Source organism: Fundulus heteroclitus, chromosome 3 (genome assembly GCF_011125445.2).
Source record: "Fundulus heteroclitus isolate FHET01 chromosome 3, MU-UCD_Fhet_4.1, whole genome shotgun sequence".
In the NCBI taxonomy this organism is placed as follows: Eukaryota; Metazoa; Chordata; class Actinopteri; order Cyprinodontiformes; family Fundulidae; genus Fundulus; species Fundulus heteroclitus.
In genome coordinates, this window is record NC_046363.1 from 17250692 (window position 1) to 17266150 (window position 15459).

The following is a 15459-nucleotide window of genomic DNA, read 5'->3' on the forward strand; positions in this document are numbered from 1 at the left end:
CAGAGAAGAAGCACCGCCTGAGGTGAAACGTGTGAGCGGACACGGCGGGCCGCTCTCCCGCAGCCAGCTGCAGCCATGTTGTCTAAACCTGGCTCCTCCAGCGGCGGCAGCAGCAGCAGCGCTGTCAGCTAACGTCAGTGGACACCAACGACCGGGGCGGGCGGGCAGCACGGCAACAGACCGAGAGGGGAACCCGAGCCGGGTCCGACACCAGTGGATGTGGGCGCTACGTTAACCGCTGCTGGCCGGACACGGTGAGCGGGTTCGGAGGCGAGGAGCGGCCGGAGCTGAGGGCTGCAGCGGGTGTGTATTGATCCCTGCTGGGGGCGGACTGGGTGGGAATAGCCCCACCGTTAGCTCGGCTAGCTTAGCATTAAAAGAGAGGAGGGGGAAACACACTGAGAGACAATGGGGCTTTAACGCGAGCGTTAAACGCGTGGCTGCGTGGAAACGGGGTTTGGAGAAAATATAGTGGATTTATTTATTTATTTATTTTATTTTTTATTAGAGATACCGGGTCCTTTCGATATCAGCAAGTCATTTGTATTCCTAACATACACAAACAGTGGTGCAGTGGCCGAAACCACCACCACCCCTCCGTGTTTCTGCCCGAGGTGCAAAGGTCCATGAAGAACCAAGGTGCGTTTCTGCCACGGTGAGCAACCGTGTCCAGGCGGAACATCTGCTTTGGTTGTTAAACAGCTGGTTACATGCTCTCTGCTGCTGGAAGCTTCTTCTTCTTTTTTTTTTTTAAAGAATCAACAGTAACAAAAGAAAAAGCTGCTCTTTCTGTTACCTGGTCGTAAGTTCATGGCTTGCCCTCTGCCTTGTGAATCACAATGACGACACAGATCTGTGCTGGTCCCTCACTCAGGTCGGTGTTTGAACAGCTACCTTTTTTTTAAAGATAGAAAAGACCACGTCGCGTTGGGAATAAAATAGAAATGCTAATTTGTGTTGCTGAGGTGAGGCTCAGACTGGTGCTCTGAGGCTGCGATTTCTCAGTTTCCTTCCTTTGGTTTCTCTCTGTGGGTGAAAGCTGTGCCTCTTTTTTTTTTTGGTTTTGGTTTTCCTCTGTTTGTGACCTTTTGCCTGTGACTCCAGATCTATCTCTCTGCAGTGCTATAACCACACAGTTACATCCTCCAGGTGAAGGTTAAGAGAGCTATGTTTCCAGATAGACCCAAAGGTTTACAGCACGTCTCTGTTATGGTTTAAGTCTCTTACTTTGCTTTTTGCACATCTTAAAATATTCAAGTGAACCATACCACTCTTTTCAATGAGGTTTACTCAAAACTAGTTTGATACTAGACAAGAACATGATAATAATGGGAGGGAAAAAGCATTATGTGTTGTAACTAAACGGGTTTCTTTAGGTCAGGCATGTCCAAAGTGTGGCCCCTGTGCTGATTTTGTGTGCCCCCCCCCCCCTCCCCATGCATTTCAAGAAAAATTTGGTCCACCAGCACTGGTGGCTGATAAAGATGGAAAATTTTAGTTTTTAATTAGGGCAAAATTATTACAGAAAAGTTAAAATCCTATAATTGAAAAATGTTAAGTACAACACAAAGTATTCATCTTTTAATAAACACACTTTTGACCTTCTCTTTAATTTCATAGTAACATCTATCCATCAACATTTAACGACTCAAATGCAGACTTTGGTGCATTAAAATCTGCTTTGAATTCAATTATTAAAACTGGCTGATTGCAGCGAGTGTTTTCAAAGAACAACGGATCCTGTTCTTATATTGCTAGACCCAAAAGAGTTCAGTTTGTTATTGTTAAATAGTCAAAATAAATGATTTAAAATAATTTGCAAACTGAATGACCATCTTTTAATATGACAAATGAGAAAAAAAATCATTTTTTTTTATTTTGGATCTACAATGATTTACATGTTCATTTCCTACAACAATATCTGACTAATTTATTTCTTTAAAATGATCATATCTTGTAAAGCAGCAAAAAAAATTAGGAAAATGTTGTTATTTATTTGAACCTCCAGTTCCTTTGACTTGACAATTTTAGCCCATGTAGTGAAAAGTTAGGACACCCCTGCTTTAGGTGATTGATCATTCAATATTTAAATTGGAGCCATCGGACACTCATTGCCAGCTGGATGTAGAAAACAATCTCTTACCAAATGTAGGCAGTGGTGTCGCACATGCTTTGCTAGTGCAAGATCGGTTGTGGAGAGTTTATTTAAAATAAATCATCTGCCTGGAGATGAGGCGGATTGTTTTATCGCTGACTTCTGTGGAAATATCCTCAATGCACAACACTGCACACCAGAATATCAAAGGGAGCGTAGTTTTGTTCCGCTGCGACTGTAATTGTCTGCCGACTACATAAAAATTAGACTACTCCGTGTTTGTTTGTTTCATTTTTTGTTTTTTTTCCCCCGCCGATCTGAAAACGTCTTCGTTTATTTCACCGAGGCTCACTTTTGTGAGCTTTCCCGTAGGAGGATTTCCATTCTGTGTCAGCCGTCCACCTCCTTTTACCTTCATGAAGAGGCAGGGACGGAGGATGATGGTGGATTAACCTATTGGCGCCGTGGCGGAGAGATGGAGGGGGGGGGGGTGAGGGATGGAGAGTCGTGGGAAAGATGAGGAAGCTGCGGATAGAGCGACGGGAAGTGAATGCGGAGGGAGGAGGCAGCTGTTTTGGAGGTGAAACTCAGCCCCCAGGTGTGTCAGTCCCAAACGATCAGTGGGCGGGTTTCCTCCCCCCCCCTCCCTCCTCCTCCTCCCCTGGACGTGACAGCTTCCAGTGCAACTAGGAAGTGGAGAAACGGGAGGGGAGCACCGACGGCCGTGTTGTTTTTTTTATTTTGGAGTGTTTTTGGCGGAGGTGTTATCCTCCGCTCGTCGATTGCCACCATGCAGTTCTGGGACTTTCTGGGCTGCACCAATGGAGGTACGTGGGCCGGAAGCTTTTACTCTGCGTTAAGCTGCTCTGCGGCAGCCAGGTGCTGAGGGGCCGGATAGGAATTCCTGCTCCTCGCAGCCGAGCAAGCGGTTGCATGCAACCCATGAGAGCAGGTAGGGAGCGGAGACAAATAAAGACGCGTGTGCGTCTGCGAGGTTGACAGGCTGCTCTGTTTTTCCTTTGATAAACCAGCCGGCCTGCTCTCTGGGACAGGGTTGACAGATAAGTTGAGCAGCAGGAATTAGTTTTCTTTGTTTCGGCCTGGACCCCATCTTTGGATCTTGCTGCCATGAACGTGTTGTCCTGTCAAGAGACGCGGCTCTCCTTATTTTCCTCGTGAACAATTTCAGATTACTCCTGCTCCAACGATGAGACGTTTAAAAAGCACTCGTACCTCCTCAGTTGAAGTAGATCGTAAACCTGAGATGAGCTTTTGATTATGTTTTGTGTCCCGGGGTTAACTTTTTCAACGTGGGCTCGTCGTATCGGAGAGAGGCCTTAAGGTTTATTTTTATATCTGGGCTCTAGTTTTTGAAGTCACTGAGCAGAAAACCAGCGTAGACTGGGATCCTTCAGTATTCCTCTCGGACTTTTGCACACGTCCGCGCCGCCGCCGTTGTTTTGGGATAATCCAACGAACCAGCAACAACCCTCAGCTGTCAAATGTCACCGGCGGCGTTAGAAAACAACTTCCCTCCACAAACCGAACTTGAGGCGATTTTAGATTCAAACGCAAGTCGTGGCGAAAAACATATAAAACCCCCCCAACCCCCGGTACACGAGTCGTCCTCAGGCGTAAGGAAGGGAAAGCTGGGCGCGTTTCTGCCTGCCATCGTAGGGGCTAAAAACACACACGCTCCTAATCTTTTAAGACAAAACTCTGCCTTATAATCTCGGATGAGTTGTGTTCTTTCATGTCTGGCCTCAAATGTGGTTACTCTTGTCGCGCTTGCGTTGAATCCCCGACCGGCTCCGGCTCCAACACCCATCCTGTGCCTCGGGCTACGTTTCCTGCTATTGCAGCTACTAACTCCGGCTTAGATACCTGACGGCTTGCGTCGTGTTCTTCGCGCTTCACAAGCCGTGTCATAAGTCCGACACAGAGGAAAGGGATGCAGCGTCCGTCTGTGAAAGTCACACGAACCTGCGCTGTGCTGTGGTGCTGTACGTGCAGTCTAATTAGGTTTCAAAAGTTAAGGGAAAAACACTCTTAAGAGCTGTATAATAGTTAATTAGTTGTTCTCTACGGGCGTCCTGGAGGCATCACTGAAAGTGAGGCTGGAGGCAGACCTCCCGTCGCCGTCATCAGTCGGCCCGGCTTATTTGCATCCAAAGCTCGCTGTTTTACATAAGTTATTCAATGTGGTTGGGACTCTGAGTTAGCTACTGAGATTGTGTAATTAATGACTTACTAACTATAGTAATGACCGTTTTTAGACATCTCATTTTGGCAATATGTTTGAAAAACGTCTTGAGATTTTATCACCAGCCTCATTGAAGTCTTTTTAAAAAGTATTTATTTTAAAAAAAATTTTAAAGACTGCCCTTTTTAAAGTTTATTTTGTCGGTGGCTGACTTTACTTTCCAGCACCGTATCATTTTCCAGAAGAATTAATTTTTTATTTGTTTTTACCCTTTGCCCTTTGAATAATTCAAGCTTAAACCAGCTCTTAAACTCAAGCGATGACACAAAGTTGCATCTACTGAGAACAGACAACTGGGCAAAGGGCCATCCTTAAATGTTCTCTGAACACTTCAATTGAAATAGGCTCGTTATGCTGTTCAACAACCCTATATTTAACCAGATAAATAAAAAATAAGTAAGAGCGTTTTTTATATATATATATATATATATATATATATATATATATATATATATATATATATATATATATATATATATATATCCCCAGATGTGATCTTTTAAGAGTGCCATAGCTTACACTAACCCGTGATAGTAATCTAAACGTCCAGGTATAACATTTTGCTTGATCAAATGAAAGGTAAAAAAAGTGGAAGAATATAAATATTTATTTTTGTTTGTTTACTTTGGGATATGAATCGTGATGAAAAGGATATTGATGGCTAAAAGTATTAAATCTCAATAGTCAGGCAGTCTACAAGTACGCTCGACTATGAAGGGTAAAACATCCGCGCAGAGTCCACCAAGCTCACAGCATGCGCACAGTATGCCCAAGTATGTGGGAGCCTTTAGGTAACCCGTGCCCAGAGTACGCGCTAGCAACAATAAAGCTAGTAAGTTAATTCAATATAAAAGTTAAGTTTATTTTGGCCTTATGTTAGAAAGATCCTGACAGGAGAGAGAGCTGTGTACGTGAAAGGGCGGAGTGATATTACACACTTGGGAAAAATATTTAGTGCGTCTTATGGTCTGAAAAATACGGTATGTTAAGTAGCACAAGTGCACTGCTAAACAGTATGTAGCAACTGAGTTAAATCATACTTTCAGCAAACACAGTTATTCAACCTTTTCTGCATTGGAATCCCAACCAAGTCATCACTTTTTGGTGCTCTGCAAAATGATCAATTACAGTTTATTGTTATTACCACTGGATGACTGATTCTTTTCATGCCACGTTGTTTTCAGTAAACAATTTAAGGCTTCCATATTTGCATTTTAATAAGTCATCTTGTGTGTTGTGAGTGTGAGCGGTTCGGATTTGTCCCACGGTTTATGCTGATTCTACTTTTTCTGTAACTGAGAGGACTCTGACGGAAATATCAAACGTGACACTGCGTCTGACCTGCAGTTTAAACGAGAGCGTCCTCTGCGTCCCCGAGCGAGTCGTGGCTTTTTCAGTTTCAGAGGAGAGGAATCTGCACGAGCAGATCTGAGCCGAATCGGAGCTTGTGTAGCCTAAAACGGAAAGTGAAAAGTTGAAACTTAGTTCCTCTTCACTGTCATAGACGAGGAGCCGCTGAGGTTAAACGTTCACCTTTGTTCAGCTGTAGAGTCTGTGGCAGGGTGCACAGACATGACGAAGACAGCTCCTGCTATCAGGCTCTGCTAAGCGCGCTAACATTATGTACTGATACGTAAAACCTAAAAGGTGTCTCTGCTTTCGCATATGACATCAAAGGTACATCTCATTAAAGGAGGATATCGCTGAAATGCTGAGTGATTCATTTCTAAAAGGGAAAGTCTATTAAGCGCTATTTCTAGGGCTTAATGTTTCATTTCTTAATTATGGCTTAAAGCAAGTGAAACCCAAAAATCTGTTATTCATACAACTGGCATATTACATAAGGCCGATTTAAAAAAAGATATGTTTAACACCAAAATGTTATGTTAGGGCCTATAGAACCATGTGTAAGACTTCTGGCTTTATTGTGGAAACCACATATCCTGATAAAGAAGCTGGTAGTTCAGAGATCTGTATTCAAGCATATTGATGGAAGGTTTAGTGAAAGGAAAAAGTGCACAATAAGGGTTGTGGAGCAAAGGTCATTCCAGAGTTTGGGAGAGATTTACAAGACGAGCACTGCTGCCGCAGTCAGACGAATCCTGGACTTGGGCTGCGACCATTGCCGCACTAGAGAGATCGCCATAATCAGGATACGTGGAGAAAAGCGACCGGACTGTTCAGTGGTCCAAAGTTCTCGTTTCAGATGACAGTAAAGTTTGCCTTTCATTTGGAAATCAGGGTCCCAGAATGTGGAGAAATAGTGGAGAGGCACAGGATCCACATTGCTTGAGGTTTAGTGTGAAGTTTCCACAGTCCGTAATGTTTCGATGCGTTGTGGCATCTGCTTTTGTTTCTCCGCGGTTTTATTAGTCCAATCTCTTCACAGCCACCATCCAGGAAATCTTAGAGCTCTTTATGCTTCCTTCTACTGATGGGTCTTATGGAAATGCAAATTTCCATTTTCCAGCAGGACTTGGCATTGCCCGTACCTGGTTTAATGACCATGGTATCACTGCTTGGTTGGGCAGCGATCTGGCCCGACGTAAAGCCCACAGAGAGTCTGTGGCGTCAAGGAGGAAGATCAGATGAACTGAAGGGCGCTATTACAGAAACCTGGGGTTCCTGAACGCCTCAGCTGGACCTCAGGCTGATCTCCTCCATGCCGCGCTGCACTCAGCCCAGACCAGTGTGCACAGCATACACTAGTTTTGCATACTTTGCAGTAGGTCTGTGTTTCTGTTTTTAAAAATATGCCTTATTTTTAATTGGTTTTATGTAATATAAAAGGTTTCTTAGAAACAGATTTTTGGAGTTGTCCTTAGCTGTAAGCCAGTAGACATTAGACAACTTTATTTGTCATTTTGTATGCACAAAGTGCGTACAGAACGAAATTTCGTTTGCATACAGCTTGAAAAATCACAGTAAATTGCAGTAAATTTCAGGATAAAGATGCAGCAGCAATTTATGTAAACAATTGAAATGTAAACAATGCAGGGGAAATAGACAGTGTGAGATAGTGATAAACACTTGAAATATACCACTTTGTGTGTAATGACTATGTAACAGATCATTATCCCTTTTTGAATTTAATTAATGCAATAAATTGCAATAACTTTTACATATTTTTTTTTTTATTGAGATGCACCGATGCATTCACAATAAATTACCATTTTAGGTGAGTTCTCTCAGAGAAAATCCACGTTCTCATTTCTGATTGGAAGGTATAATAAAATATTGATTGTGTGGTATTTTATATTCACTGACTGCCTATAAATGTCATAAATATTAACTCTGGTGGCAATTTACTTAAGCAGCTTTTTTGCTGAACTGAAACCGGAGACCTCCGCGGAGTGAACTACACCTGAGTATGTGGGGTGAACTGAAACCGTTTTAAACGAGAACTTTAAGAGCAAAAAAAAAAAGAAAATTGCCAAAAGATACCACTAGAAACAGAGATAATGTAGCATGGTATAACGGATTTTCTTAGGAATTTGTGTCAGGATCACAAATTATTCAACATAAAACGTCCTTTAAAGTTGGGAGAGCATGGATTAACAAGGCACTGAGCTGCTTCTGAGTCTAACGAGCCCAAAACGCTGACATCTTTATGAGGTTTAGCATCGCATTGTTTCCCGTTTGGATGTAAAAACGCCTGAGCTAGAAATTTAAACAAGTTAACATTAAAACAAGACAAAAAAAACAAACAAACAATTTGTGGTTCTAGTTATGACTCAATTTGGATGAGCAGGCTGCCTGGAAAGACCGGTGAGAGATCAGTGAAGCAAGCCTCTCATTGGTTAGGTTCTTCATCGTTCATGGCGTTATTAGTAAAATGCAAAACTTTGACACAACCACACATGTTTCCTGCGAGGGTACTTAAAATGCAATCCTGTGCAAACATTTTTGAAAATTAGAAGACATAATGTGAGGAATAATGAGCTTCATGGCTAATTATCATATGTGAGGGTGTTAAGAGTTGGTGCAGAGGTTTCTGAGCACGCGTGATGTTTTAAGCCCGACATAAATAAAATGCAGATGTGAAAAAAGGCCACTGACGTCCGTGAACTGCTCTGCTACGTCTGCACAATAAGATATTTAAGTGAGGGCCACCGCGTAAAAGCTGCCGCTGCTCTTGGGGTGATTTCTGCTGCGGACTTATATTGTTTTTCTGTGACGAGCCGAACGTCGCAGAGAGGAGCTTCACAACGCTGCTGTTGTTGTTTTCCTGATGAGAACGCGCTTGTGCAATGCCCTCAGCGTGGAGTCAGCTTGCGTAGCCGTTGTGGTTGGAAGCCAGAGGCAATAGATGTTTTTTTTTTTTTTTTTTTTTGGAGTGGGAGAGAGGGGGAGGATGTGATCGAGTAGGAGGAAGAGAATCGTGCAAGTGAGAATGCTTTCTGCCGGTCGTAGTAACACATGTTTCAGCGGCACTTTTTAGGTTCTGGTTTTGGAACCTCGTTAGGGATCTCCATGTTTAGGAGTGAGGTTGTATCTCTAGATAACGAGGTAATGTTGTTTACAAAATGCTTATGTAAAACTGCCCAGCCTTCGTGTTTGTACCGTTCCAGTATTCAGAAATTCAAAATGAACTCGGGGCTATTTTCTAAAGCGTGGCTCTTTTGAGACACCGCAGATGAAGAACACCATGAAACATTTCGATACAAGCTAAATCTCCTCACATTCAATTCCTGACTGTAGAACTACTTTCCAGGCTTAAAACTTCTCTTTTGTTATTTTCCTCCTGTCGCTGGTACCTGTTTGTAGCCTTGTGAGCCCCAGGACGGCGTCCAGACGGTCATACCACCGGTTTGTCCGGCGGTCTGACTCGCTACCACTGCTGCAGTTTCTCCGGCTTGTTCCGCACCTGTTTTGTTGTGTGTGAACGTATATTTCAGCAAATCTCGCTGAAATTGTGGTGTAGATTCGATCATTCCGCATAGCCCTAAACAACAAACAAATGAATCGCATGATAAAGTTCAATTAATTGATTCATTAAATGAAGCTTGATCATTTGCGCATGCGTGTTTGCTTTGTTTCCCTCTTCTGTTTCCCGCTCCTCTCCCTGAGACTGGGAGAGGAGCGGGGCATTGGTGTCTACTCGCCCCTTCCTTCTCGTTTCCTCAGTTTAAGATGGGGGTCACCAGACGTCCCCGTTTTCTGGGAACAGTCTCCGTTTTGGACGACCTGTCTCAGGCAGAAGATGTCCCCGGAAATGTCCCCGATTTCAGTGCATCATGATGGAGTAAAAAAAAAAAGCCTGGACATCATCCATCATCCAACAATCGGAACTTTTTGCATTTTTAGAAAATGGTTCCAAGAAAAGGATAAATTCCACAATTGCAAAAACTAGAACAGGGTGCTTGGCTGAAAACAAACAAAAAAAAATGCTGGTTTTAAAGTTGGCGGGATGAGCGGACTTAACAAAAGGAGCCAGAAGCGATCCACCAATCGGTGCACTTCGCAGCAACGGCGCACTGCAAAAACGAACTAAAAATAAGTTAAATGTTCTTAAAATGAGTGTATTTGTCCTTGATTTGAGCAGGTAAATAAGATGATTTGCCAATGGAATAAGATTTTTGCACTTAAAATAGGAACAATTCATCTCTATCACCTTATTTCAAGTGCCGGATGTCTAATTATCTTATTTTAGGGATCAAACTACTCATTCCATTGGCAGATAATCTTATTTACCTGCTCAAATCAAGGATAAATACACTAACTTTAAGGACATTTTACGTATTTTTAGATCTGTTTTCGCAGTGCGGGAAAAGTACTGGGTTGCTTGATGGGCCAAAGCACCAGGAAAGTGAAATTAGCCAGGTAAATGGAAACGCTACCCAGTATTTGAAAAGTCCCAGGCTTTGGAGTGGCCATGGAAAAGGGGCTATAGATGTGAAGAGCGTGAAAGCCTGAACAATACAACATCCACCAAATACTGCACCCAGGAAGTACTTTGGGGTCTTGATCCAACTGCTGTTGAGATGAGATCGCTGGCCAACCAAGAAAAAAGATTTGATTAAGTTAGATTTGATTAACTTGGATGATTTAAAAGTGTAGGATTGACTGATTAGACTACTTACTATAATTTAATTGAGAAATGATTTCAAATTTCTAGAGTTCTTCTAAGCTTGTAAATGTTCAGGGACCGGCACAAATCCACTGCCAGTCGCCTCCGTATGACAACAACAGATATCAAAGCAAACCAACAAGAAAACGAGCCGCCGCAACCAAATCAAACATGTTAAAACAAAAGACCCGACTGGACGGGCATCAACATTTCAGCTAAGAAATGTGAAGATCATTAGACATTTCCATCAACCACGTAGTTTAGAGTCATAAAGAGGGAACTTAGCGGATCCTGTGATCCTGTTTTCAGTGGTTTACCTCTGGACTGCATCGCTTCCATCTGTACCTCGTTTTGCTTTGCAGTGAGACAAGCTTGATTGATTTCTGCCTTCAGAGCTCACTGTAGAATACGGTGCTCTTTTGGCACACTGCGTTCTCCCGTAAGGCTGCACAATATCGACACTTTTTGAGCTTTAGCTTCTCAGACACTAACATCAGATCAAGCGTGGCCTTGGAGAGCAGTGAAAGTCGAGCCAACAAGCCAAATTTTCACATTTCAAGAACCATTGCTGGACTGCCACATGTGTCACCCTGTAAATGGTCTAAGATGCGATTGTCAACCCGGTGCCTTTTTTTGCGCTTTAAAAAGCAACGGGCAGGCCAAGTAAAAGCTGCGTTATCGCCACCAGCTGGAGTGATACGTAGCCAGGAGTTGTGGGCGCTCTGGGTCAGTAATCGTGTTGGGACGTCATTATGTCGATGTCCCGATTTGACAAGTCTTCCTCACAGGACGTTCATATCGGTTATCTGTATGATATGGCACAGCCCTACAAGGAGGTTCTTCCCTCCTCTGTGGGGGCAAATTGTTGTTCTGCATCATGCTGAGATTGAATTAAGAACTCCCAACACGTTACTAATAGTTGAAAGGATAGTGGTGGTAGTCATCTTTGAGGAGGAAATGTGGTCAGAATGAAATAAATCAGAGTGTTACTTAAGCATCTGGTGAAACTATGGTGAAAAACTATTAGTAGTGCAGTATTTGGTATAGGTATTTCAACAAAAACACCACTAAATGCAATTTTTTTTAAGAAAAGTGTGCGTTTGCCCTGAAGAATGAGCACTGAACTATAAAGGGGATGTGGATCAGTCTAGATCTACTTTGAGAGAGTCCACTAAGTATACCAAGCCTCCAGCTTTTATATTTTATATTTAACCCCCCCCCCCCCACACACACACACACAGATGAAATGCTAATACAGTAGGACATTGCTTTGATTACTGTGGCTGCAGTCGTAAAACAGTAGCTGTGAGAAGAATGGTTAAAGTGTCGTCAGGCATGGATTGGCCTACATAGTGCATAGATCTTAACTAAATGATAATCTGTGTGTTCGGCTGGAGATTTAAAACAACAGCTCAAATCTGAGCTTGCTGAAGTGAGATCTGTAATGACACGTTTTTAGATTTGACCAAATATAATAGTAAGCAAAGCTAACGGTGGCTATATGGCTTTCTTTCTTTGTGTGTCTAGTATGGTGTAGGTTAAATGTGCCACAATAAAATCATGAATTATTGTCCTTTCTGCGCTATTATTTGTGAACAAAATGTGGGAATGAGTGCTGCATTTCTTTTAGGGATCACTGGGAACAAAACCAGCCTCTGAAGCTGCAGTATACACGGCGCGCTTCGGTCTTGGACTGTTTGGAAATGGGGCACGGCTTTTATCCCACAAGTATTATAAGACCGAGCATTTGCATCCTTATTAGCGCCACCGTCCTGCTTAGTGGCTGTTGCTTAGTAACAGGAGTCAGCGTATAGCCTCAGAGCGTAGGACGTTTCATCAAGCCGCTCATTTTGGTGTAGTTTTTTTTTTTTTTTTTTTTTGAAGAAGAAGAAGAGTACAGAAAGGCGCGAATGAGGGCTTTGATTTAAAGTGGTGGTCGGAAGGAGACCGAGGTCATGTGGCAGATTATAGACACGGTGTAAAGTTATTACAGCGTGACGGAGCAGATAAATTTTGCCCAGTCATGACGCTGTCGCCTCATTTTCCACTTCAGCCGCTGCAGAACTGGGTTGGTTTGTACCGACTGACATTAGAAACTACCGGACACCCCACCAAGAAATTGGCTTTACTGAACGCTTGGTTTGCTTTAGTAACGGAGTCCTTTGTTGTTTGCTTATTAGCAGTGTTGTCTATCAGGAGTTCCTATGCTGACTGATAAAGTCTGGGATTTGAATTCTCTCTTTTTTAGGTCTCCATCCAGCCATCCATCCATCTGAAGTTGCTTCCATCCTTCTATCCAAACTTTTTTTTTTCCACTTATCTCCCTTTCCTTACTCGTCATTCATTATTTCCCTGATTTCTCTCCCCCCCCCCTCGTTTTTGCATATGTCCTTAATTATTTCCGTGCCCTTGTCGTCTTTCCTTATTTCCGTAATTTCTTCCTTTCAGTTTCCATCTCTCTTACAGGTTCCGTATTTAAAATGTTCCCACTGTAGAAATATTAGCCCCTAGAGAGCTTTAGTAGTAAAGGTTCAGTCCAGAAAAGTTTAAATGGTAAAAATGTGCAGCATCCCTGACTGCCATGTGGGAAGCCAGTTTGTTAACCTCACTTTGTTTAATTCCTCCTTTTTTAATTTGCCATGTAATCTTTTCGAACTGGAAGTTCCCGGTGATATACCTCGGCAAGTCACTGTAAAGCTGCACATGAATGCAGGTTTTGCCGCGATCTCGGTCCACTAATGAGTTTCTGGTTGTGAGGAACAGAGAACAGAAGGTCCAGTATTTACTGTGGATGAAGTATGTGCTACGCGGCGTGGTAACTCATTGATGCCGCAGCCAGAATTGATTTTCATGCTGTAAATGATTCACCACGTCAGACACTTTCATGTTTTACTATCAAGGCTGACGAAGTAAAATGTTTGTTTCATGTCTCCTCTTTTTCAGAGATTTCCAGAATATCTTATTATGCTGGTAAGTACAGTTTCTTTTTTTTGTGTGTGTGCTGTGCTTGTGTTGTATATTGTTTTTCTGCTTTAATATGTCGAGATTAAATTATTTTTTTAATTGTATTCGATTAATGAAAGCAATGAAAATTGATCACTTCTGACTCTAGATCACATCCTGGTGCAACATTAAATTACACTTCTTGCATAAAGTACCCCGAGGTTAATTACAGCGTGTATAAATGCACAATATAAATTGTTATTTTTCTTAGCTCTATCATAGAATAAACATTACATCATTTTTTTTTAATAATGTAATGTTTCTTAATTTTACCAGAAATTGAAGAATAGATGAAGTTTGTCCGTTTATAAAAAATTCTGACATCTTTTACTCTGGATAAGGTTTTGGCTTTACTGTTTCGTGGAGCAGATCGAGGTTGAGCTGAATTAATTTCAAAGGTATAGATAAGCCGAGTAATGGCCCTTAGCGCCCTGCTCGCTCCCTGGTTGTTGCTAGGTAACCGATGGTCCCACAGCACATCTTCGATCAGGATGTTTGGAGCCAGGAAGGTTTGATTCCTAAAAAAAGACCAAAAAGCATATTTTATATTTCCTAGGCGGTAACTTCTGCCGGTCTTTTAGGAAGACACGTCGCTACAATCAGGTCAGCTTCTGAGCTGCTAAATTACAGCGACCGACGGATCTATTGCTGTGTGACGTACAGAAAATATGACTAATAAGCCGACAGAAGTTGACCACAAGAACAAACAAACACGGCCAGAAGACATTATATAGAATTTATGTTTTTTTTTAACTGAGTTTCTAAAGAAAATCTTTTAAGCTGTTTATAAATGTAATTTGGTCAGCTCAGCGTTGAGTGGTTCAGGAACTCCTAACCATGTTAACTTGTTCAGACATTTAAATGTACACTCCCACACCAGTGGAGAGGGTTTGAACCAACAACCAGTCCACAGCTTCCTGTTGAAAGGAGCACTGGGGATAACACGAAACATGCAGCCTCTGAATCCCAGCATGCCGGTTTTGTCCTACATGATGTCAACTTGACTAAAGCTACGAGAAAATCTGAAGCGACGACTTCAAAAGTCTTCTCATTTCGCTCTAAAACATGAACTTTGTGTTTAATTATGCCACTAATGGTGTATTTTATTTTTTATATTTTCTTTATAACATGCTTTTGATTAATTTAAAGGTATACTATGCAACCGGGGTTGATTTTCCAGCGAGGCTCCCCCCAGAGGGTGAAAGTAAAAGTGCACTGTCATAAAGATGCTCAGCTGTTCTGGTTTCCCCGTCAAGCCAGGCGCGGTTGTTTTGAGCTTAGCAGACAGGTGAACGCAACGAAAAGTGGAAAAAATGGCAGTACAAACAATGACTAACACAGTGAAAGTATGAACATCAAGCTTCCCGCAGCGCTATCTTGGCCGCCGCGGTAGCATCTCGCCAACATTAAAAAAAAAAAAAATAATAATAATAATAATAAAACTCGATATGCTTGCATGTTTATTTGAGGTTAACACGCGGTTCTTTGTTGCTTTTGCGTGTGCATATAGTGAATGGCAGGGCAAAAACACATGGAGTTCTCTCCGTAAAGCGAGACTTCTGTGTGTGCGGGCGTGAGCTCTTGCAATTGCAAGTGCGGTATTTCCCCCACAGACCCCCAGGGCGGCCGAGAAAACCTTTGTTCGACCTGAAATGACTCATTTAATCATCCAAAACGGTATGGAACACGTTAATTAACTGAAAAATGTTGCATAGTATGCCTTTAACCACCAAAGAAGCAATTTTATTTTTTAATTCAGTATATTTTTGGACTATAAACTTAAAGATTTGCATTATGAGTGAAATATGTGTAAAACAATAAATAAAACAAAGCTCTTTTAAGGTGTTTCATTTATAAATACCTAAACAGAAATGGACCTTAGTTTAGTCATGAGTATGATTTCCAAGGAAATGCAACATGTTTAGAGTACACCCCTTCACTTAACAGTGGAAACCGTTCCATCAGTGTCATTTATAAGTGAGTTGTATTTATTCCTTGTATGTATTGTCTAGTTTAGATTTATTTTGC

At 42.1% G+C, this 15459-nt stretch overlaps 1 protein-coding gene across 29 annotated transcripts in view; it reads left to right on the plus strand.

Moving 5' to 3' along the window:
* Window positions 1-15459, plus strand: part of LOC105918963 (focal adhesion kinase 1) — an 83143-nt gene continuing 67684 nt past the window's right edge. For 5 of the 29 annotated variants that reach the window (XM_021311508.2, XM_036130934.1, XM_036130950.1 and 2 more), the window contains exons 1-2: window positions 2855-2922; window positions 13372-13398. In XM_021311508.2, the coding sequence (XP_021167183.2) occupies window positions 2886-2922; window positions 13372-13398 (64 nt within the window). In that variant the 5' untranslated portion in view covers window positions 2855-2885. The other 24 variants (XM_036131000.1, XM_036131006.1, XM_036131003.1 and 21 more) reach the window with 13 other exon arrangements.